The sequence below is a fragment of the Nerophis ophidion genome, linkage group LG05 (genome assembly GCF_033978795.1).
Source record: "Nerophis ophidion isolate RoL-2023_Sa linkage group LG05, RoL_Noph_v1.0, whole genome shotgun sequence".
Lineage (NCBI taxonomy): Eukaryota > Metazoa > Chordata > Actinopteri > Syngnathiformes > Syngnathidae > Nerophis > Nerophis ophidion.
This window is the reverse complement of record NC_084615.1, coordinates 13,175,725-13,199,044: the sequence shown is the minus strand read 5'-3', so window position 1 is coordinate 13,199,044 and position 23,320 is coordinate 13,175,725. Positions and strand designations below refer to the sequence as shown.

The 23,320-nt window shown below is 43.7% G+C and overlaps 1 protein-coding gene across 1 annotated transcript in view; it reads right to left on the bottom strand.

Moving 5' to 3' along the window:
* Positions 1-1,576: 1,576 nt before the first annotated feature.
* LOC133552680 (E3 ubiquitin-protein ligase RNF38-like) overlaps positions 1,577-23,320 on the bottom strand; it is a 31,067-nt gene continuing 9,323 nt past the window's right edge. Inside the window, exons 2-12 of the mRNA XM_061900056.1 lie at positions 17,306-17,358; positions 17,014-17,195; positions 11,281-11,674; positions 11,072-11,209; positions 10,801-10,989; positions 7,279-7,440; positions 7,102-7,205; positions 6,934-7,015; positions 5,343-5,464; positions 5,162-5,261; positions 1,577-2,295 (exon numbers count right to left, since the gene is read on the bottom strand). Of these exons, the coding sequence (XP_061756040.1) occupies positions 2,233-2,295; positions 5,162-5,261; positions 5,343-5,464; positions 6,934-7,015; positions 7,102-7,205; positions 7,279-7,440; positions 10,801-10,989; positions 11,072-11,209; positions 11,281-11,674; positions 17,014-17,195; positions 17,306-17,358 (1,589 nt within the window). The 3' untranslated portion in view covers positions 1,577-2,232. The remainder of the gene's footprint in view (positions 2,296-5,161; positions 5,262-5,342; positions 5,465-6,933; positions 7,016-7,101; positions 7,206-7,278; positions 7,441-10,800; positions 10,990-11,071; positions 11,210-11,280; positions 11,675-17,013; positions 17,196-17,305; positions 17,359-23,320) is intronic.

The following is a 23,320-nucleotide window of genomic DNA, read 5'->3' as shown; positions in this document are numbered from 1 at the left end:
CACTGATTTGTAATGTGAATTGTGAATTATATTTATATAGCGCTTTTCTCAAGTGACTCAAAGCGCTTTACATAGTGACACCCAATATCCAAGTTACATTTAAACCAGTGTGGGTGGCACTGGGAGCAGGTGGGTAAAGTGTCTTGCCCAAGGACACAACGGCAGTAACTAGGATGGCACAAGCGGGAATCGAACCTGCAACCCTCAAGTTGCTGGCACGGCCACTCTACCAACCACTCTAATGCACGCTTTGTTTGTTTTGGTTTGTCAGACAGACCTTCAAAGTAGGATCTATCACATGCCTGCGTTTCACCAATCAAATGCAGTCACTGGTGACGTTTGACTCCGTTTCACCAATCAAATGCAGTCACTGGTGACGCTTGACTCCGTTTCACCAATCAAATGCAGTTACTGGCGACGCTTGACTCCGTTTCACCAATCAAATGCAGTTACTGGTGACGTTTGACTCCGTTTCACCAATCAAATGCAGTCACTGGTGACGCTTGACTCCGTTTCACCAATCAAACAGAGCCAGGCGGTCACATGATTAACTACACTTTTTTTTAAATAAACCTTTATTCATAAATGTCAACATTTACAAACAGTTGAAAATAATAATCAAAGTAAGTACAAAGCAGTATAAAAACCGTACAAAACAGCGCCAGGGGGTTGTAAATTCAAAGTAACCAAAATAGAAGGCAAAATAAAGTGCAAAGCCATAGGCTCACTCAATCTCAGTAAATAACTTAAATTTGGAACACAGCATCATTGTTTTCACAGCTTTTTGCTTGTTAGAGGCAGAGTGTTTTAATGTAGAGTTCTAAATCTTTTTTAAAAGGCACAGAAAACAGGTCGGGTATTGAGAAACTTACATTTATGAATATAAAACTTAGCAAACATCATGAAGTTGCAAAGCTCAAATTCATTTTCAATTTTTAATTTCAACAGTGTAAAACCAAATATATAATATTTAATATAAATGATTGGTTTAGTTGCTTAAGAGATATTTCTGGCTCTGAATTTGTTCATTGCTATTTTTATGTTTTTGTGCAGTACTTGTTACTCATCAGTTACTCAGTACTTGAGTAGTTTTTTCACAACATACTTTTTACTTTTACTCAAGTAAATATTTGGATGAGTACTCCTTACTTTTACTTGAGTAATGCATCTCTAAAGTAACAGTACTCTTACTTGAGTACAATTTCTGGCTACTCTACCCACCTCTGGTTATTACTCATATTACGGACAGTAAAAAAATAGAGAAAATGGATGAATGGACCATCATTTTGTTTTACTTTGTCTGGTAAATTCTGTGCATGTCCGACCGGTAGGAGGCCACGGGGAAGACCCAGGACACACTGGGAAGACTATGTCTCCTGGCTGGTCTGGGAACGCCTTGGGTTCCCCCGGGAGGAGCTGGACCAACTAGCTGAGGAGAGGGAAGTCTGGGCTTCTCTGCTTAGGCTGCTGCCCCCGTGACCCGACCTCGGATAAGCAGAAGAAGATGGATGGACGGTAAATTCTGTTAATTTTTTAGACCTCAAAATTACGACTTCGCTAAGGAAAATACAAAAAGTAAAAGTTCATATCAAGTCTTTTATTTGGTATACAGATTCATACATTTATACAGTATATATATATAGATATATTTATATATCATGTGCCACTGCAAAGTCACAAACTAAGAAAATAAAAGGGACCCAAATATATATATGTGCTTAGTTCTGAATGAGTGCTGTGAAGTGCTAGTAACAAGTTAAGACAGGAATGAGGTAAATGCCAGGCAGGACTATCACTCACTCGCGGTATAAAAAAAGGAAAAAAAGTTGCCCACCCATCAGCTTTATAGACAGAAACACACTGACTTGGTAGAATAGTGGGGGGGTGGACCCTTCATGTCAAAGTAGAGGAAGAGCATTTCATTTCATAACACACACGGAATACTGTATGTACATAAAGACAAATAGTGCATGAAAGAAGAATAGAATCACTCGCTCATGAGAAGTTGTATGTGACACACGCGCACACGCACACACACACACACACACACACACACACACACACACACACACACACACACACACACACACACACACACACACACACACACACACACACGAGATAAGGAGGAGTATGCTGAGGAAGTGATGTGTGTCTGCAACACCGCTCATGTCCAAAGAGAGGAGACAGGCAGTGCTGAACAGGTCTAAGACATTCTATATTGGAGTGTGATCATTCAGAGTCTCTCTGAACCTCCGAGGCGTCGGCTCGGCAGATGGGACACGTCCGATTGGCCTGTGGAAAGAAGAGGCGGGGCTTCAGTTCACTAGCCAGTAGAGATGCGTTGACATGACGAAAAAAATTGATTTTAATTCGATTCGGGCGGGTGGCGGTTGATCCATTCGGAAATATTTGTTATACATGGTCCTGGGGTCGGTATCCTTTGCCATTCAAAGAGCCATTTAAGACCCACGTCATAAAGTGAAGAAGACATTAGGAGACGCTATTATTAACATGGGTGACTGTCTACAGTCATTCAACAGAATAAGTATTAGGGCGTGCTATGAAGCCATTGGGTTTGTCGCCTACCACAACATGCACGATCTGCTTGTCAGTCCAGCATCATGTTGTGTGTGGCTTCCACGGCAGCACGCACACGACTGCAAGGCATACTGGGTGACACGGAGTACACTAATGGTTGTGAAGCCACACCACTTAAGAACGACAAACACATTTCGGGAGAACATCCGCCGAGTAACACAGCATAAACGCAACACGACAAATACCCAGAATCCTTTGTATCCATGACACTACCTGACTATTTTATACACCCCCGTGCGTCGGTAAGGTGGGCGGGGTTGTAAAATATATTCAGGAAGTGTCACGAATACAAAGGATTATGGGTATTTGTTGTGTTGCATTTATGTTGTGTTACTGTAAGGGTGTTCTCCCGAAATGTGTTTGTCAATCTTGTATTGTGTGGCTTCACAGCGTGGCGCATATTAGTAAGTGTTAAAGTTGTTTATATCACAACCATCAGTGTACTCTGTGTCACCCAGTATGCCTTTCAATCTTGTACGTGAGATTGAGGAAGTTGCACTTAACATGTTGCCCGACCAACAATCGGTTCGTACATGTTGTTGAAGGTGTCTAAGGCAATGGCTTCACAGCACGCCCATATTCTTGTAATCAGGATGAACGCTATTGGATAGTCGCGAGAACGTTAACGGCTCCAATTGTCTTCATTAATCTGTGAAACAGGTTTAAATAGCTCTGTGAGTGATAAAGGCGGTCGACCTCTGATATATTTCAGCGGGCGGTTGGCGGGTGGGTACGGTCCTGATAAAATGTTGGTTCGGGTGGATGACGACTTTGGTGATGCGGATGATATAATTGCCTATCCGCGCATCTCTACTAGCCAGGTTGACAGCGTGCCGAATGCACAAGCGGCCAGGAGAGCGCCTACTGTACTTTCTGGACCATAGGGCGCACCGGATTATAAAGGTACACTGCCGAGGAGCGGGTCTAGTCAGGTCTTTATTCATACAAAAAATGCACCGGATTATAAGGCGCATTAAAGGAGTCATGAGTTTTGTTCTACATAACATGTAATGGTGGTTCTTTGCTCAAACTGTTGAATACCGTATTTCCTTGATTTGCCGCCGCGGCACTAATTAATTTAAAACCTCTTCTCACTCCGGCGTTTACCAAAGGCATGCGGTAAATTTAGGCCTGCGCTTAAAAATTTGAGTGTGATGTAAGGATAACATCATGAAAAGCACATTTAATTAAAAAAACTTTATTGTGGTCTTACCTTTACTTATAAATGAAGTCCATGCGCAGCTCCTTCTGATCAAAAGCATCGATAACTTGTTTATAGAAGTCTTCCTTATCTTTCTTCAGTTTTAACCTTCGTCTTATGTTAGGGTCGGCACCAACCCGTTTTAGTTTATAATTGCATAAAAGAACTACTTAAATGTATTTGTTTGCATCAAGGCTTTTTGACTTTGTCAGGAACCTCTATTTCAACAAAAATTTTACTTTTTTTTCCCCCCGCTAAATTATAAAATGCTCCGGTTGAAATTATGACCTTGGTGTTGTTAGGGTCGGCTTCGAACCAGTTATGAAAATAGGATTATCAAGCAATAATTAGAGCCAAAACTGAACACACTGACAGCCAGCTCCTCTTCCAATCATGTGAGATTTAGGGGATTCTTATTTTACCTTGTTATCCAATACAAAAACAAACAATGTCCAGACATTTGAGGTCAATTCAGTATAAAATTATTACAATAAATAAAACAAATGTATTTAAGAGATGTGTTCTAATACCCCTCAGTTATAGTCAGGTAACACAACAACCTTTAATTTATTCATACGATTCTCTTGCGGTTCATTTTATCATTTATTTAATTGAAATCGATGGGTATACTTGGAAAAAAAAGGCCCAATGGCCCACAGCAAAAATATCAACCAATATTTTCCATGAATAAGGAAGCCTAATAAGGTAACCAAGAGTTGAGAAACAAAATGAATGATAGATAATTGCTTTTAGTGTATTTTACATCTGATTTAAGACATTAACATAAGAGATGGTAACAGAAGGCTAACACAAGAGGAAGGTTAAAAGTCTCTCTGTCTCAATGGAGATCTTCCTTTATTACCTCCTGCTTAGATTGAAAGTCCAGTTTAGAAAACTGTTTTATTTTCGATATGTAATCCTCCATGTTAAAAGTGCAAGCGAGAGGAAAAAATAAACGATCGCTGCTCACTCTTGCTGCTTGTTGTCACTTCTTCTGCAGCAGAGTAGTCGCAAGAAGGTATTTTACACTGTTTATACTTTGTAGCACTTTGAGATTTTAACAAATGTAAAGGGCGTTACAAATGTAATTCCTTATTATTATTATTATTATTATTACTGGTCACACTTATTACACCATGTACCAAATAAAATTGCTTCGAGGTCGGTAAGCACAACTAGAATTATTCCACACATTAGGCTGCACAGTCGATTTTTGAGGGTATGAAAGGATTTTAAGTGCACCTTATAGTCCGAAAAATACGATACATTTCAAATTGTAACGCAACACGCAGGACTAAACGCTACATTAATGCCTGGCAGTTAGGACCGGGATGGTGTATGTGGTGTGGCAGCACTTACCCTCAGCCACTTGTCCACACACTTGCCGTGGAACTCGTGGCTGCAGGGGAGAACTCGCAGCAGTTGTCGAGACTCAAAGTCACTCATACACACCACGCAGCTGGAAGACAAGCGGATTTAGCAACGCACTTCCAAAAGAGCGTCTACTTAGGGACATGTTACGTGTGCCGCCGTCACTTACAGTGTTTGTTCCGACTGGTGGTTGTTTGGGTTGAAGCGATAAGAAGGAAGCTGCTCAATGTCTCCCTTGGTCAGACCTCGGAGTTTGGCCTCACCGAGACGCTCGGCGAGATTAAGGAGAGCCTGCGGCAGAAGCTCGTTAGCATCCAGGTACAATTCTGTTCACTTGGGGACTAGAGATGGAGGACAGCCTAAAATCGGTTGTGAGATATACAGTTTGCTTGTATCTTTACTTCAGTAACCATTCATAACTGTTCCCATCATTGCAATGCCGTTGAAAGAATGTGAAGTGGCTCCTTACTACTAAGCATGGGATTTGAACTTAATGAAGACTGCAAATAAGCCAGGTGTATAGGGGGAAAGGGCCAGGGGGGAAACCCCCAACCCCCGAAGCTCCTGGTTTTTCAGCAATTGAGCGTGCAAAAACAAGCAAAAAAAAAAACAATTTAAAGATGTTTTAGTCTTTAAAAAAAATTGAAAAATGATCAACAGAGTGGACATAAATACGTTCATCCAAATGAATCACTGTGTGTGTTTCAGTCACTATGTTATTTAGTCACTACAGTAATTATATTCACATCCACAGGAACCACATGGGTTAGCCTTTTCTATACGAGTATTTACAACCTTACTAGTGTTCACTTCACAGCCACAGATGGTTCACCTAGTTATAGACATTATTTACACATTACTTTGTATGTTTCAGTCGCCATGTTATTGAGTCACTACAGTAATTATGTTCCCATCCACAGGAACCACATGGGCTAGCCTACTCTATACAGTGTTTACAACCTTACTAGTTGATCTAACATACTAGTGTGAGAGTCCAGTCCATAGTGGATCTAACATAATAGTGTGAGAGTCCAGTCCATAGTGGATCTAACATAATAGTGTGAGAGTCCAGTCCATAGTGGATCTAACATAATAGTGTGAGAGTCCAGTCCATAGTGGATCTAACATAATAGTGTGAGAGTCCAGTCCATAGTGGATCTAACATAATAGTGTGGGAGTCCAGTCCATAGTGGATCTAACATAATAGTGCGAGAGTCCAGTCCATAGTAGATCTAACATAATAGTGTGAGTCCAGCTCATAGTGGATCTAACATAACATTCTGAAAGTCCAGCCAATAGTGGATCTAACATAATAGTGTGATAGTCCAGTCCATAGTGGATCTATCATGATAGTGAGAGTCCAGTCCATAGTGGATCTAACATAATAGTGAGAGTCCAGTCCATAGTGGATCTAACATGGACTAGACTCTCACACTATTATGTTAGATCCACTATGGACTGGACTCTCACACTATTACGTTGTGGCTTGTGCAGCCCTTTGAGACACTCTTGATTTAGGGCTATATAAGTCAACATTGATTGATTGATTGATTGATTCTTGTCAAAATGTCATCCAGGAACATTTTTAAAAGGTTTACTTGAATGCATCTCATGTATTTGCCCAAAACTTGCAAACAGTTTTAACACGTTTCTTTCAGGCTGTATTTTAGTAGACAGAACATTGCACTACTTAAATGTTCCCACCCGTCTTTTTACCCAAGTTTTGTACTTTCAATATTTAAGGTTGAACAAGCACTGACCTCATAATTTTCAACCTCTCCATCGTCCACATCCAACTCCAGACTGATTGCAGGACCAGTGGGCTGGACTGGCAGCATGGATCTACAAGGAGAAATGCACAAGGTTCTAAGTCTAGATATGAGTGTTCATAGTTTAAATCAGGCTGATCTTTGTGGTGATCCACTCACAGGAAGTAAGGCAGGAGGCTGGGGTGGTAAGGCGAAGGGGGTAGTGGCTGCTGCGAGCGGTACCGTCGCCCGGCCAGACGGCGAGAGATGAAGTTCGGGTAGGACTAGACGACGCACGAGAGTTTGTTGACATTTCCTGGCTTTGAGCAGAGGTAAACGACTTGATGTGGAACTCACCACTCCAAAGAACTCCTGAGGCAGGGGCTCATGGGAGAGGAAGTGGAGCTGAGTGGAGTGTGGGGTGAGCGCTGGGTGGGTGGCAGGGGGGTAGTGGAGCCCCGCCCCCAAAGACAGGTGTTCTCCCAGAAGCTCCACGTCGTTCTCTATCCTCTGCAATGGCTGCAGGAGGCAACGAGTACATTGAACATCCATTAATAGAATTGTGAAGAATACTGCTTCTATGCTAATAAGCACTTTTGACTTGAGTTTGTGTTTATTCGGAACATGCATGCATGCAACATGATGCAGCACACATTCGTGCATGCAACATAATGCATGCATGCAACATGATGCAGCACACATGCATGCATGCAACATGATGCCTCACACATGCATGCATGCAACATGATGCCTCACACATGCATGCATGCAACATGATGCACCACACATGCGTGCATGCAACATGACTCACACATGCATGCATGCAACATGACTCACACATGCATGCTTGCAACATGATGCACCGCACATGCATGCATACAACGTGTTGCACCACACATGCATGCATGCATGCATGCAACATGATGCAGCACGCGTGCATGCACGCAACATGATGCAACACACGTGCATGCACACACCATGATGCATGCAACATGACGTAGCACACGTGCATGCACGCAACATGACGCAGCACACGTGCATGCACGCAACATGACGCAGCACACGTGCATGCACGCAACATGACGCAACACACATGCATGCATGCAACATGACGCATCACACATGCACGCATGCAACATGACGCATATCACATGCACGCATGCAACATGATGCATCTCACATGCACGCATACAACATGATGCACCACACATGCACGCATACAACATGATGCACCACACATGCATGCATACAACATGATGCATCACACATGCATGCATGCAACATGATGCATCACACATGCATGCATGCAACATGATGCATCACACATACATGCATGCAACATGATGCATCACACATACATGCATGCATGCAACATGATGCACCACACATACATGCATGCATGCATGCAACATGATGCACCACACATGCATGCATGCAACATGATGCACCACACATGCATGCATGCAACATGATGCACCACACATGCATGCATATATATCCCTAATAAAACATAGCTGCTTACTGTTCTTTCTAACATATTCAATAGCTTGGACCTTAAATCCTACTGAATAGCTTTTAATCTTCTTCCTTTTATGCGATTTCAAATGATTGAAATCAGCCTCCTCCATTTTGAAAATGATGACAGGTGAAGTGTCACTCGTGACGTGACGAGTTTGACCCGGCGGAATTTCTAGGCATATGCTAATTATTTGGCGAAATGAATTTGACCCAGCCGAAATTCTAATAAAAATAACATTTTGCGTAACGATTTTGACCCAGCGTTAATCCTGAGCCGGTGGTAATGCTAAGCATGCGCTAATTATTTTGCGAAACGAGTTTGACCCGGAAGAAATTCTAGGCAGGCGCATACTATATACCCGGCGGCAATTCAAGTTAATACAGTAGTCCGCAAGTTTTCCAGTGCATGGAAATTGCATTTTAAAATTCCATTACTTTTCCATGACCGTACAAACCCTGTTTATAAATTTGCAAATCCCAGATGACAAATGACAGGAGCTTTACATACAATAACTTGTGTTAGATCACTATTTTTGCATGAGTTTGAGGAACAAATGCATGGTCACAGATGATGACCACAAGGGGAACCAAGCACCTTTGTGTGTCGTTCTGGCCTTTTTCGGGTCCTAAATGGCTGTCAAAGTCTACCAACTTGTTGGAATACCTACTTAGACTTCTTCTGTCCAGGTGAGACACATGATTTATGATCTACAATAAAGTTCCAGGGAGCAAGGAAGCAGCAGACCACTCGATGTAAACACAGAAGAGATCACGGCGCCGCTATAAATTGAGCGTCTGCGTTAGTAAAGGTTAAACCGTTTTTATCTTTTAACCTTTTTGAACAAGTCGTGCATGCTTTTATTTCAAGTGGCCTGGAGTACTGCAATGCACTTTATGCTGGCATTAGCCAAAAAGCTCTCTCCCGGTTGCAGTTAGTCCAGAACACGGCAGCAGGACTTTTAACAGGGGCCAGGAAACGCCAGCATATAACCCCAATTCTTCAGAGTTTGCACTGGCTCCCTGTTCATTTTAGAATTGATTTTAAAACATTGCTGTTTGTTTTTAAATTTTTACATGGACTGGCACCTCATTATATCTCGGACCTCATCCAAATGTACATTCCTGCGCGCGCTCTGAGGTCCGAGAGCCAGCTCCAGCTCGTGGTGCCCAAAACCAGACTCAAGACCAGGAAAGACAGGGCCTTCTCTGTGGTCGGTACTAAGCTCTGGACCACTCTGCCGCTCCATGTTCAAACTGCTTCCACAGTGGAGTGTTTTAAGTCTCGTCTTAAGACCAACTTTTATTCTTTGGCTTTTAACACTACGTGAGTTGTGTGGTCCTCTGTCCTCTGTTGTCCTCTGTGTTTTTTATACACTTTGCTTTTTATTTTACTGTTTTAATTGATTTTACCCTTTAGAATAGTTTCTAATCATATTTGTTTTTATTGGTTTTATTTTTTTTTTTTTTTTGTTTTATATAGTCATTGGTGGAGCAGAATATTGTTTTTAACATGGCTGTGCAGCACTTTGGAAACGTTATTGTTGTTTAAATGTGCTATATAAATAAAGTGGATTGGATTGGATATAATAACATGATCACTATGATTAATATTCAAGTCACAAAATGTAAAAAAAGTATTGTTGGTGGATTTTGAATGACTATTTACTGGGTTTATTGGCCGAACTTGAGGAGCTCCCGCTGTAAGCAAACTTTTATTAACGTTTATTTAGACTGCATCAAGCGGTACTTGTGCAATGACATTTACATTTAAGACCTTCTTTTTCTTTTTTCTTTCACCCACGCATTTTTAATACATGGGTGAAAGCACAAATGGCCAAATCCAAAGCATTCAATCAATCAATCAATGTTTATTTATATAGCCCCAAATCACAAATGTCTCAAAGGACTGCACAAATCATTACGACTACAACATCCTCGGAAGAACCCACAAAAGGGCAAGGAAAACTCACACCCAGTGGGCAGGGAGAATTCACATCCAGTGGGACGCCAGTGACAATGCTGACTATGAGAAACCTTGGGGAGGACCTCAGATGTGGGCAAACACCCCCCTCTAGGGGACCGAAAGCAATGGATGTCGAGCGGGTCTAACATGATACTGTGAAAGTTCAATCCATAGTGGCTCCAACACAGCCGCGAGAGTTCAGTTCAAAGCGGATCCAAGACAGCAGCGAGAGTCCCGTCCACATTCTTCCGGGATTCAAATACATCTAAGTTTTTTTACCAGATAAAGACCAAATAAATTAAGACTAAAAGAAACTTGAATAGTTTTGCTTCTCTAAGTTGTGTGTGGTCACGTGGCTTCCTGGAGTGAAAAAGGTGTCAACAATCCAATTTACTCACTGATCGGGCCTGCTGCGTCGTGTAGGGTCCAAACTGGCCAGGTTGCGGCAGGTGAGGTGCATGGTGGGAAAGGTGTGTGGGAGGATGAGGGAGGTGGGGAGGAGGGAGGAGGAAGGTGGGGTCACTGGACAGCAGAGAGGGGAAGGGGTAGGGAATAGGAAGGTGCTGCACAGAGCACGTTTGCAAGACCTAAGGGACAGCAAAGAACAATTCAATTAGACATAATATTGTGTACATTTAGCTGGAATACAGTTCTTACACCAAAACTCACAGGAGGGACGCTGCAGACGGGGTAATGCTGTCCACTGAAGACTACAGAGCATGCTGGGATTTGTTGCGAGGCTGAACGAGGCGGCAGGCCAGGTGGAGCCCCCGAGAGAGACACGGGGTATGAAACCGGAGCTGAACCCTAAAAGAGGAGAGTGCGCTTTGTCGGCCATTTTAAGTAGCTAAAACAGGGCACCACACAACTTACGACACCTGCTCTTGGAGTTCTAGCAGCCCGCCGTTCTGCTGCTGCGACGGGTGGGGTTGCTGCGGATGTGCCGCGGGATGCAGGAGACGTGGCGACAGGTTTGACGAGGGATGATGAGGCCTGGGGGAGAGGTTCGGGGGATGGTAACCTTGGCGCTCCTCTATACCCGGCCCTCTGGGGCTCTGCTGGCCGTAGGGTTGGTAGCCCTGAAGTGGGGCTTGGTGGCGGTAGTTCTCATCCTGGTGGCCTACTGATGGCAGGCCGCCGTGGTGGGCGTGCAGGTGGTGGTGGTGGTTGTTGTTGCTGCTGTAATGGTGGTGGGGGTGGTGGTGATGGCTGTGTGTGTGGTGGTGGCGCGTCAGGCGGTCTCTTCGGCCCCGAGGGCGCCGCATTTGCGGGCTGAGGAGAAGGAGTTTGCACAATGAGCTGCTGTTGCTCTTCATATTAAAAATACCAAAGCTAACAAGATATCTCGCCAGAGGGTCAACTATATTTTGATTGATTCCAAATATAACGACGAAAAACCCATGACCCCAGGTGTCGCCAACCAATCGATCTTTGGAACCCTACAGGTCCATCCATCCATCCATCCATTTTCTTCCGCTTATCTGAGGTCAGGTCGCGGGAACAGCAGCCTAAGCAGAGAAGCCCAGACTTCCCTCTCCCCAGCCACTTTGTCCAGCTCCTCCCGGGGGCTCCCGAGGCGTTCCCAGGCAGTCTTCCCAACGTGTCCTGGGTCTTCCCCGTGGCCTCCTACCGGTCGGACGTGCCTTAAACACCGCCCTAGGGAGGCGTTCAGGTGGCATCCTGACCAGATGCGCGAACCACCTCATCTGGCTCCTCTCCATGTGGAGGAGCAGCGGCTTTTACTTTGAGTTCCCCCCGGATGACAGAGCTTCTCACCCTGTCTCTAAGGGAGAGACCCGCCACCCGGCGGAGGAAACTCATTTGGGCCGCTTGTACCCGTGATCTTGTCCTTTTGGTCATAACCCAAAGCTCATGACCATAGGTGAGGATGGGAACGTAGATTGACCGGTAAATTGAGAGCTTTGCCTTCCGGCTCAGCTCCTTTTTCACCACAACGGATCGATACATTGTCTGCATTACTGAAGACGCCGCACCATTTCACCATCCACTCTTCCCTCACTCGTGAACAAGACTCCGAGGTACTTGAACTCCTCCACTTGGGGTGAGATCTCCTCCCCAACCCGGAAATGGAAATCCACCCTTTCCTGGGCGAAAACCATGGACTCGGACTTGGAGGTGCTGATTCTCATCTCGGTCGCTTCACACTCGGCTGCGAACCGATCCAGTGAAAGCTGAAGATCCTGGCCAGATGAAGCCATCAGGACCACATCATCTGCAAAAAGCAGAGACCTAATACTGCAGCCACTAAACCAGATCCGCTCAACGCCCTGACTGGGCCTAGAAATTCTGTCCATAAAAGTTATGAAGAGAATCGGTGACAAAGGGCAGCCTTGGCGGAGTCCAAACCTTGCTGGAAACGAACCGTACAGTGACATCAGTGACACCCCACCCAGAGAGTGAATAACAGACCCTCCAACAGGCACACATTTTAACACCAGAACACGCCTCTCTCTCTCCTCGGTTTACAACCAGCTGCTATCGACACCGAGGCCCCACCCCCTGAGCATGGCGGGACACTTCACCGGCTTGTCTCGCCAACTCACGTTCCATGATGTGTGCAAAAATCATTGAGCTGCAACAAAGCATGAAGGCTTCCTGCATGCAGAGACTTGCATTTGGGGGGCGCATCATTAGAAAGGCGCCCACACTTTCTGGGCAGCAATCTATCGGCTTCCAATCTTTAACAATACGATGCTCTGCTGGAAGTTCTGCCACGTCTTCCAAAAACTGTAAAGTTCCGTAAAGGCCAGTCCTGACGTCGGTCACGGAGCCCACTGTCATCATCATCATCATCATCATCATCATCGCTCGCCTGCAACAGGAATCTAACAAGGCAACTACTTAAGTCTGTGAATATAGCTCCAAAATAATGATTCTTAATTTTACACAAAAGCAGGGGTCTCAAACACGCGGCCTGCAGGCCAATTGCGACCCAGGAGACGTTATTTTGCGGCTTGCACCTTAATATGAAAATTTTATGTTGGTGCGGCCCGCAAGTTTTATGTGAATGTCGCTATACAGCGTCATACTTGTATACCCTCGATTTTTCTCGGTGACTACCAATTTTCAGTGCCCCTCCAAGGGTTAATCATTCCCCCGAATTTCAACCTAACAACAAGAATAAGGGGGCGCCGTGGAGGCACTGCCTTTGGCGTCTTCTACAACCTGTATAAACAGCGTGCCAGCCTAGCCACATGTTGTATTTAGCTTCTGTTGACGCAGTAAGCGACTGCAAGACATACTTGTTCAACAGCCATACAGGTCACACTGAGGGTGGCCGTATAAACAACTTTAACACGGTTACAAATATGTGCCACACTGTGAACCCACACCAAACAAGAATGATGAACATATTTTGGGAGAACATCCACACCATAAACCCAACAGAACAAATACCCAGAATCCCATGCAGGGCTAAATCTTTCGGGCTACAATATACACCCTATTGTAGCCCGGAAGAGTCAATCTTGTTTGGTTTGGGTTTACAGTGTGGCGCATATTTGTAACAGTGATAAAGTTGTTTATACAGCCACCGTCAGTGTGACCTGTATGGCTGTTGATCAAGCATGTCTTGCAGTCACTTCCGTGGGTCTGCAAAAGCTTCATACAATATGTGATTGGGCCGGCACACTGTTTGGTGGAAAAGCGGACGAGACGCTAAAGGCAGTGCCATCACTGCACGCCTTTAATATTGTTGTCCGGGTGGAAACTGGTTAGATTGTTTGCCCCAGGAGATTGTCGGGAGGGGCACTGATATTCGGGTGTTTACCGGGAAGATCGCGAGAGTTGACAAGTATGTTGCTAGGGCGGGAAAACCAATCAAAGAAGGTGAATTCATTAAAAAGTGTATGTTGGATTTAAAAAAAAAATATTTTCTCGCGGCCCAGCCTCACCCATTTTCTGCATCCAGTGGCCCCCAGGTAAATTGAGTTTGAGACCCCTGGTCTAGCAGGTGACTTTTCAAATGATGCTACATATTAGCAGTAATGCTACTTTTTGCAGTAACGCTTTTATCCCACACTTGACTAATTACGGTTGTCTGTTCGACATCTTCCCGCTTGAAGCCAACCCACCGCCAGACGATGGACCCCTGCTGTTTTTCTTGGGAATTAATTCTTCCTTCATTCGTTACCAGATTGGCACCTTCTTTCTCTCGTATTACCGCTCGCACCACAGCTAACGATACACATGCTGCTACCTCTCTGCTCCGCGAGGGCGTATACGTATGTGACGTATGAGGTGACAGTATGTGACATATGTAAGAAGGTGCGCTTGCTGTCTGTGAGAAGGAGACAAGAAAGAGTGAGAAGAGCCTGTAGTGTAATGCCCGCAGCTAAAAGCAACTGCGTGAGAACGTATACTCCAATATCACCATATAGTCATTTTCTGTATCGCACAGAGACAAACCCGCGATATAGCCAGTATATCCATATATCGCCCAGACCTAATTAAAACACGCTTTTGTAAACAGCTCAACATAAAATGGACAACACGCTTTTAACGTCAAAAAAATGAAGTCTTGCCAGATTTTGTAGGAATACAGAATTTGTATTCCTGCTGTATGAGCACTTGCATTCAGAGGAGGAACTACACAGTGTTTATATACAATTTTCACGCATTAATAACAAAATGTGAATTGTTATGATCATGGTTTGATTGTCAAAGATTGTTTGGTGATGAATAAATGATGATATTCTGTACAGTATGCATTGTATTTGTTTTGCTGCATGCCGCCTTCACCTTCTCTATTAACAATAAAGTGTAATATACAGCCTACGAAACATTCTATAATTGAGGACTATCAAACAGAGCAAGTTATAAAATAGTATACAACTTATTTAAATTTGCCGCCTTATATTCCTCATCTGATGTACGAGCATTTACTTTACAGATTACTTTTCACAACATCTTTCAGAATCAACGCATGATCGTAAATGAAGAAATTTTTTCTTTTTTCTTTGTACTACGTGTAGCGTTATTGTGAAGGCGGAAAGGTGTGATTGGTTTGAGAAGAGGTGGTTTGACATCTGACAAGAATAAAGATTAAAGACTTCCTGCATCTGTCTTTCCTTTCTGCTGAACTTTTACCCCGTCTTACTAAAACCGAGTAACAATCTACATTTTGTGTTTTCAATGCACTCAACTGTAGCTCCTCCAGCTAAGCGTGTTTCAGAAGGCATTGATGTAGTCTCGCGGCGAATGAAAATAAAATAGTCTTGTCAGGGTAACAAATTGTAATGGCTTTCTTTTGACATAGGCTTTCCATGATGTACCCTTTACTTTGTGCATTTCTGATAGCTATTTTCCCGCTTGTGGCTCAACAGCCAGTGAACGCCATTACATTTTCCCACTCGACGGAATGGACCGAGGGTCAAAAAGGACGCGTGCGCATTGATCGCGTGACAAAAACAGGAACTAATAGTTAACGCGTAACCTTTGACAGCTCTAGCTCTGGATCATAAGCAGTCGTCTGCCATGATTTGTAGTAGCCGTTGTTGATAGAAGTAGTTTGTTGCTTTGCGCTCTGTGAAATCAATGCGCCTAGAAAAGCTCTGATAATGTTTAAAATGACCAAAATACTGTAAATATTACATGCTATCATGAATGTGATTGTTACTACATTATACCGTATTTCCTTGAATTGCCTCCGAGGCGCTAATTAATTTAAAACCTCTTCTTACCAAAGGCATGCGGTAAATTTAGGCCTGCGCTTAAAAATTTGAGTGTAATGTAAGGATTCCATCATGAAAAGCACATTTAATAAAAAATTTTTTTATTATGGTCTTACCTTTACTTATAAATGAAGTCCATGCGCAGCTCCTTCTGATCAAAAGCATCGATAACTTGTTTATAGAAGTCTTCCTTATCTTTCTTCAGTCTTGAAAGTCCAGTTTAGAAAACAGTTTTATTTTAGATATGTAATCCTCCATGTTAAAAGTGCAAGCGAGAGGAAAAAATAAACAATCACTCTTGCTGCTTGTTGTCACTTCTTCTGCAGCCAAGTAGTCGCAAGAAGGATCACTAGCGCCCTCTACCACCAGGAGGCGGGAGTCATTTAATGACTCATATTTGACACACGCAGCTATGGTATATTAATAAAACATAGCTGCTTACTGTTCTTTTTAGCATATTCAATAGCTTGGACCTTAAATCCTACTGACTAGCTCTTAGTCTTCTTCCCTTTATGCGATTTCAAATGATTGAAATCAGCCTCCGCCATTTTGAAAATGATGACAGGTGAAGTGTCACTCGTGACGTGACGAGTTTGACCCGGCGGAAATTCTAGGCATATGCTAATTATTTTGCGAAACAAGTTTGACCCGGCAGAAATTCTAGACAGGCGCATCCTATATACCCGGCGGCAATTCAAGGAAATACGGTATACATACTCACAGCATGTATATGAATTGCTGTTTGAAGTTTTTGGAGGACTTTGTAGGCGAAATAGAACATTACCTGCATTGTTAACAGTTTTTCAGCATTTAAAACACACACAAAAAGAGACTTGTTGTCACACATAAGGCCTGAACGGTTTATGCAGTCGGAACTTTTGAAGACAAATTATTGGTGAAGTGTGCGCGTACGCTTACCTTCGTCGATTCCGCACAGGCGTGTGACATCTCTCCGGTGCGTAGTGGGTGTGAGGTCTGCGACTGGGAGGAAGCTCCCAGGGGCGAATGGGAGAGGACGGGGTGGAAGGAGGGGCAGAGCTTAGCTCTAAAAAGGACTGCTGGGAAAGGCGCTGCCTTTTTGGGCTTGGGCTGTCTTCCATCTGCACCAAGTGGTGAAAAGGGGATGAATGGTAAGGGGTGGGGGGGGATGACAAAATACTTTTCAAAGCAGAAGTAAACAGGCAGTGGTCAACCATGTTTCAGTGCCTACTTTGTCTCGATCGTCACTGAACACATTATCTGCATGGAAATGCAGCACTCCTCCTGCAGGCCAGAGAGAGAGAGAGAGAGAGAGAGAGAGAGAGAGAGAGAGAGGAAAAATAATCAGATAAAATGGGGCTGAGAAAAACAACATCACAAGACACATGGACATACGCCTGCAAAGCAGCAGAGAAGCAGCACACACACACACCAAACTGCTGCTTGACTCAATGTGATTTTCCTGTCCATGACCAAAAGGATAGGAAACAGTTAGTCCAAATACAAATGGGCGTCCGAAATCAATCAGCGTGGTGCTTCTTTGGTCTTCCAGGCTTTTCCAATAGTGGCATGAAACAAAGCAGCAGAAGCTCTCTTTGGAAAAACGGGGATTATTCATGGCCTCTGATGTGCCAAGAAGACCATCCATCAATCTCTACCAGCATAAGCTTCTCATTTTCCGCCTTCAGAGAGTTCTCTCAACTCATCGCTGGATGTCTGTATGCTCGCTCTGTGATTTTTCTCTCAGTTTTCTCTTCGAAATTGTCAAAGCAGTGAGATGCAACAAAGCCATGGTAAGTCTTAACGGTTACCAGAAGGCCAACTGAGTGAGCAATGCTGAACTATTGTCACTCTGAAAAGACTGTTTGGTTCACTTGAGAAACAAAGAAACCCATGTAGACGATATATCCCTGCATAATGGAGGTCTTTAATCAGAAGATTGCTATTTGTGGCCAGCTACAGAAGAGCACACATTGACACCTAATTTGAATATTAACGTGGATACCAGACCTCCTGTGAATTATGTCAGTAAGATTCATGCATTATGCATAGTGAAATGATCCTGATGGAGCCGACAGACCCAGTTTTAGAGTCAACCACGCCAAAACAAACACCTTCCACTTTGTCCTCAAACGAGGAAGAGAGATGTTTGTTGCAACCTGGGTTAACTTACTAAGTCAAAAGATGAACACCTTTACCTGGTTTGACAACCTGTTATTTTTTTTTTTTTTTTAAATGTAAGGAGGCGCCACAGAAAACACTATTATCAAAAAGACTACAGCGTTACAGTTTAAGCCAGGCCTGGGCAATTATTTTGACTCGGGAGGCCAAATTTAGAGGGGCCAGTATATCTATTTTTAGGAACACTATTACAAAACTAATACAACAATATCTGATTGAACGCTAAAAACGTAATGAAAGACCACCTTATTAAACTGAATGGAATTTTAAATTTTTTACTTAATGAGACACCCAGCATGTACATGGAAATAAAGACTGTGTGATTTACAATATTAACTATGAAGGATCCATCATCCATCCATCTTGTTCCGCTTATTTGAGGTCGGGTCGCGGGGGCAGCAGCCTAAGCAGGGAAGCCCAGACTTCCCTCTCCCCAGCCACTTGGTCCAGCTCCTCCCAGAGGATCCCGAGACGTTCCCAGGCTAGCCAGGAGAGATAGTCTTCCTAACATGTCCTGGGTCTTCCCCATGGACTCCTACCGGTTGGACGTGCCTTAAACACCTCCCTATGGAGGCGTTCGGGTGGCATCCTGAGCAAATGCCCAAACCACCTCATCTGGCTCCTGTCCATGTGGAGGAGCAGCGGCTTTACTTTGATCTCCCCCTGGATGACAGAGCTTCTCACCCTCTCTAAGAGAGAGACCTGCTACCCGGCGGAGGAAACTCATTTGGGCCGCTAGTACCCATGATCATGTCCCTTTGGTCATAACCCAAAGCTCATGACCATAGGTGAGGATGGGAACGTAGATGGAATGGTAAATTCTGAGCTTTGCCTTCCGGTTCAGCTCCTTCTTCACCACAAGGGATCGATACAGCGTCCGCATTACTGAAGACGCCGCACCGATCCACCGTCGATCTCACCATCCACTTTTCCCTCACTCATGAGCAGGACTCCGAGGTACTTGAACTCCTCCACTTGGGGCATGATCTCCTCTCCAACCTGGAGATGGCAGTCCACACTTTTCCGGACGAGAGTATTACAGTTTTATTTTAGTACTATGAAGGACAAAACACTGAAAATTGACAACATATGAACATCACACCCCCTCTCCATCCACAAGGGGTGGCATGACATGGTGGGTAGAGCAGCCGTGCCAGGAATTTGAGGGTTGCAGGTTCGCTCCCCGCCTTTTGCCATCCAAATCATTGCCGTCGTGCCCTTGAGCAGGACACTTCACCTTTGCCCTCAGTGCCGCTCACACTGGTGAATGAATGATGGGTGGTGCTCGGAGGGGCTGTAGGCGCAGAATGGCAGCCGCGCTTCAGTCAGTCTACCCCTGGGCAGCCGTGGCTACAATGTAGCTTACCACCACCAGGTGTGAATGCGGAGTGAATGAATGATGGGTTCACTCTTCTCTGTGAAGCGCTTTGCGTGTCTAGAAAAGCGATAAATCTACCGTATTTCCTTGTATTGCCGCCGGGTATATAGTATGTGCCTGCCTAGAATTACTGAGGGGTCAAACTCGTTTCGCAAAATGTTATTTGTATTAGCGCATGTCTAGCATTTCCGCCGGGTCAAACTCGTTTCGCCAGATAATTAGCATATGCCTAGAATTTCCACCGGGTCAAACTCGTCACGTCACGAGTGACACTTCACCTGTCATCATTTTCAAAATGTAGGAGGCTGATTTCAATCATTTTAAATCGCATAAAGGGAAGTAGATTAAGAGCTATTCAGTAGGATTTAAGGTCCAAGCTATTGAATATGCTAAAAAGAACAGTAAGCAGCTATGTTTTATTAATATCCCCTAGCTGCGTGTGTCAAATATGAGTCATTAAATGACTCCCGCCTCCTGGTGGTAGAGGTCGCTAGTGATCCTTCTTGAGACTACTCGGCTGCAGAAGAAGTGACAACAAGCAGCAAGAGTGAGCAGGGATGGTTTATTCTTTACTCTCGCTTGCACTTTTAACATGGAGGATTACATATCTGAAATAAAACAGTTTTCTAAACTGGACTTTCAATGGAAGCAGGAGGTAATAAAGGAAGATCTCCATCGAGACAGAGAGACTTTTAAAACTGAAGAAAGATAAGGAAGACTTCTGTAAACAAGTTATCAATGCTTTTGATCAGAAGGAGCTGCGCATGGACTTCATTTATAAGTAAAGGTAAGACCATAATAACGATTTTTTTTATTAAATGTGCTTTTCTTGATGCTATCTTTACATCACACTCAAACTTTTTAAGCGCAGGCCTAAATTTACCGCATGCCTTTGGTAAACGCCGGAGTGAGAAGAGGTTTTAAATTAATCAGCGCCCCGGCGGCAATTCAAGGAAATACGGTAATCCATTATTAGTATATTTTATATTCAAGCGAAACAGAACAAAAATGCAACAAACAGCGAAATATGAAGACGAAGGGTAAAAAAAAGAAAACCCCATCTACAATCTGATATACCACGAAGCTTCAGAACTTTGTTGTAAAAATCTCCTTCCGCATCTGTCGCTGATAACCACATTTCAGGCTCTGGAAACACTCTGTGGAAACGCACCCCACCCACACTGATTGGTGCCTGGTCTGAGCTGATGTGACTTAGATGACCATAGTAACTCATTAAAAGACCATAGTTACTAATGAGATGACCATAGTAACTAATTAGACAACCATAGTAACTAATTACATGACCATAGTAACTAGTATAACATACAAAAGCGCAGATTCCAACTATTGAAATACTTTGTATAGTTGAAGACTTAGTCATTAGAAAACATCACTGCACATCATAATGGCAGCTACACTCCATCCATCCATTTTCTACCGCTTATTCCCTTAGGCTCCAGCGCCCCCCGTGGCCCTGATCTCAGCAACAATTAGGCGGAAGGCGGTGTACACCCTGGACATGTCTCCCCCTCATCCCAGGGCCAACACAGATGGACAGACAACATTCACACTCACACGCTAGGGACCATTTAGTGTTGCCAATCAACCTATCCCCAGGTACATGTCTTTGGAGGTGGGAGGGGCCTATCCCCAGGTGCATGTCTTTGGAGGTGGGAGGGGCCTATCCCCAGGTGCATGTCTTTGGAGGTGGGAGGATTAGCCGCAGTACCCGGAGGGAACCCACGCAGTGACGGGGAGAACGTGCAAACTCCACACAGAAAGATCCCAAGCCCGGGATTAAACCTAGGACTACTTAGGACCTTCGTATTGTGAGGCAGACGCACTAGCCCCGTGCTGCCCAATTAAAAACCTCTAAAGGCTTAGTGGCCACATGTGTGGACAGCACCTTTTAGCTTGTATTTCCAAAATGGTGTACACTACTGAATTGGGGTCTTATGGCCACTTATGTGGACACTTATACTGCCATCTGGAGGTGTCAGAAGAGAACAACATGCAATGGAATTTGGAAAAAAAAAAGTGTAAAAATAAGAATGAGCATGTCACTAAACATGAAGTACACGTTTGTGTACTTATGGACTAAGTACATTATATCAAAAGATGATTCTTAGTTTTTATAATAAGCCCAAATAGCAAAGAGAAATAAAAAAAAAAAGCAAGTAAAAAAACAGATTGGGCCTTAAGAGGTTAAGATCTAAAAGAATGATTTGGGAATGTGTGGCGGGCCAGCTTTGGTTTGGTTTAAGCTTTGATTTTTTTTGACTGTGCATTCAAATATCTTTCGTTTTTACCAAATATTGTATTCATAGCAACACCGTTGTCCTGACATATCCAAAATACTGCGCAAACAGTCTTTCAATTACCGTATTTTTCGGGGTATGAGTCGCTCCAGAGTATATGTCGCACCTGCCGAAAATGCATAATAAAGAAGGAAAAAACATACAAGTCGCACTGGAGTATAAGTCGCATTTTAGGGGGAAACTTATTTGATAAAATCCAACACCAAGAATAGACATTTGAAAGGCAATTTAAAATAAATAAAATAGTGAACAACAGGCTGAATGAGTGTACGTTATGTGACGGATAAATAACCAAATGAGAAGGTGCCTGCTATTTTAACCTAACATATTATGGTAAGAGTCATTCAAATAACCAAAACATATACAAACCCCGTTTCCATATGAGATGGGAAATTGTGTTGGATGTAAATATAAACGGAATACAATGATTTGCAAATCATTTTCAACAGTTCGGGGTCTCCCCTGTCATATTTCACACTTCATAATGCACCACACATTTTCCATGGAAGACAAGTCTGGACTACGGGCGGACCAGGAAAGTACCCGCACTCTTTTTTTACGAAGCCACGCTGTTGTAACACGTGCTGAATGTTGCTTGGCATTGTCTTGCTGAAATAAGCAGGGGCGTCCATGAAAAGACGGCGCTTGTATGGCAGCATATGTTGTTCCAAAACCTGTATGTACCTTTCAGTATTAATGGTGCCTTCACAGATGTGTAAGTTCCCCATGCCTTGGGCACTAATGCACCCCTATAACATCACAGATGCTGGCTTTTGAACTTTGTGTCGATAACAGTCTGGATGGTTCGCTTCCCATTTGGTCCGGATTACACGATGTCGAATATTTCCAAAAACAATTTCAAATGTGGACTCGTCAGACCACAGAACACTTTTCCACTTCGCATCAGTACATCTTAGATGATCTTGAGCCCAGACAACCCGGCGCCGTTTCTGGATGTTGTTGATAAATGGCTTTTGCTTTGCATAGTAGAGCTTTAACTTGCACTTACAGATGTAGCGACGAACTGTATTTAGTGACAGTGGTTTTCTGAAGTGTTCCTGAGCCCATACGGGTGATATCCTTTAGAGATTGATGTCGGTTTTTGATACAGTGCCGTCTGAGGGATCGAAGGTCACGGTCATTCAATGTTGGTTTCCGGCCATGCCGCTTACGTGGAGTGATTTCTCCAGGTTCTCTGAACCTTTTGATGATATTATAGACCGTTAATGTTTAAATCCCTAAATTTCTTGCGATTGCACTTTGAGAAACGTTGTTCTTAAACTGTTTGACTATTTGCTCACGCAGTTGTGGACAAAGGGGTGTACCTCGCCCCATCCTTTCTTGTGAAAGACTGAGCATTTTTTGGGAA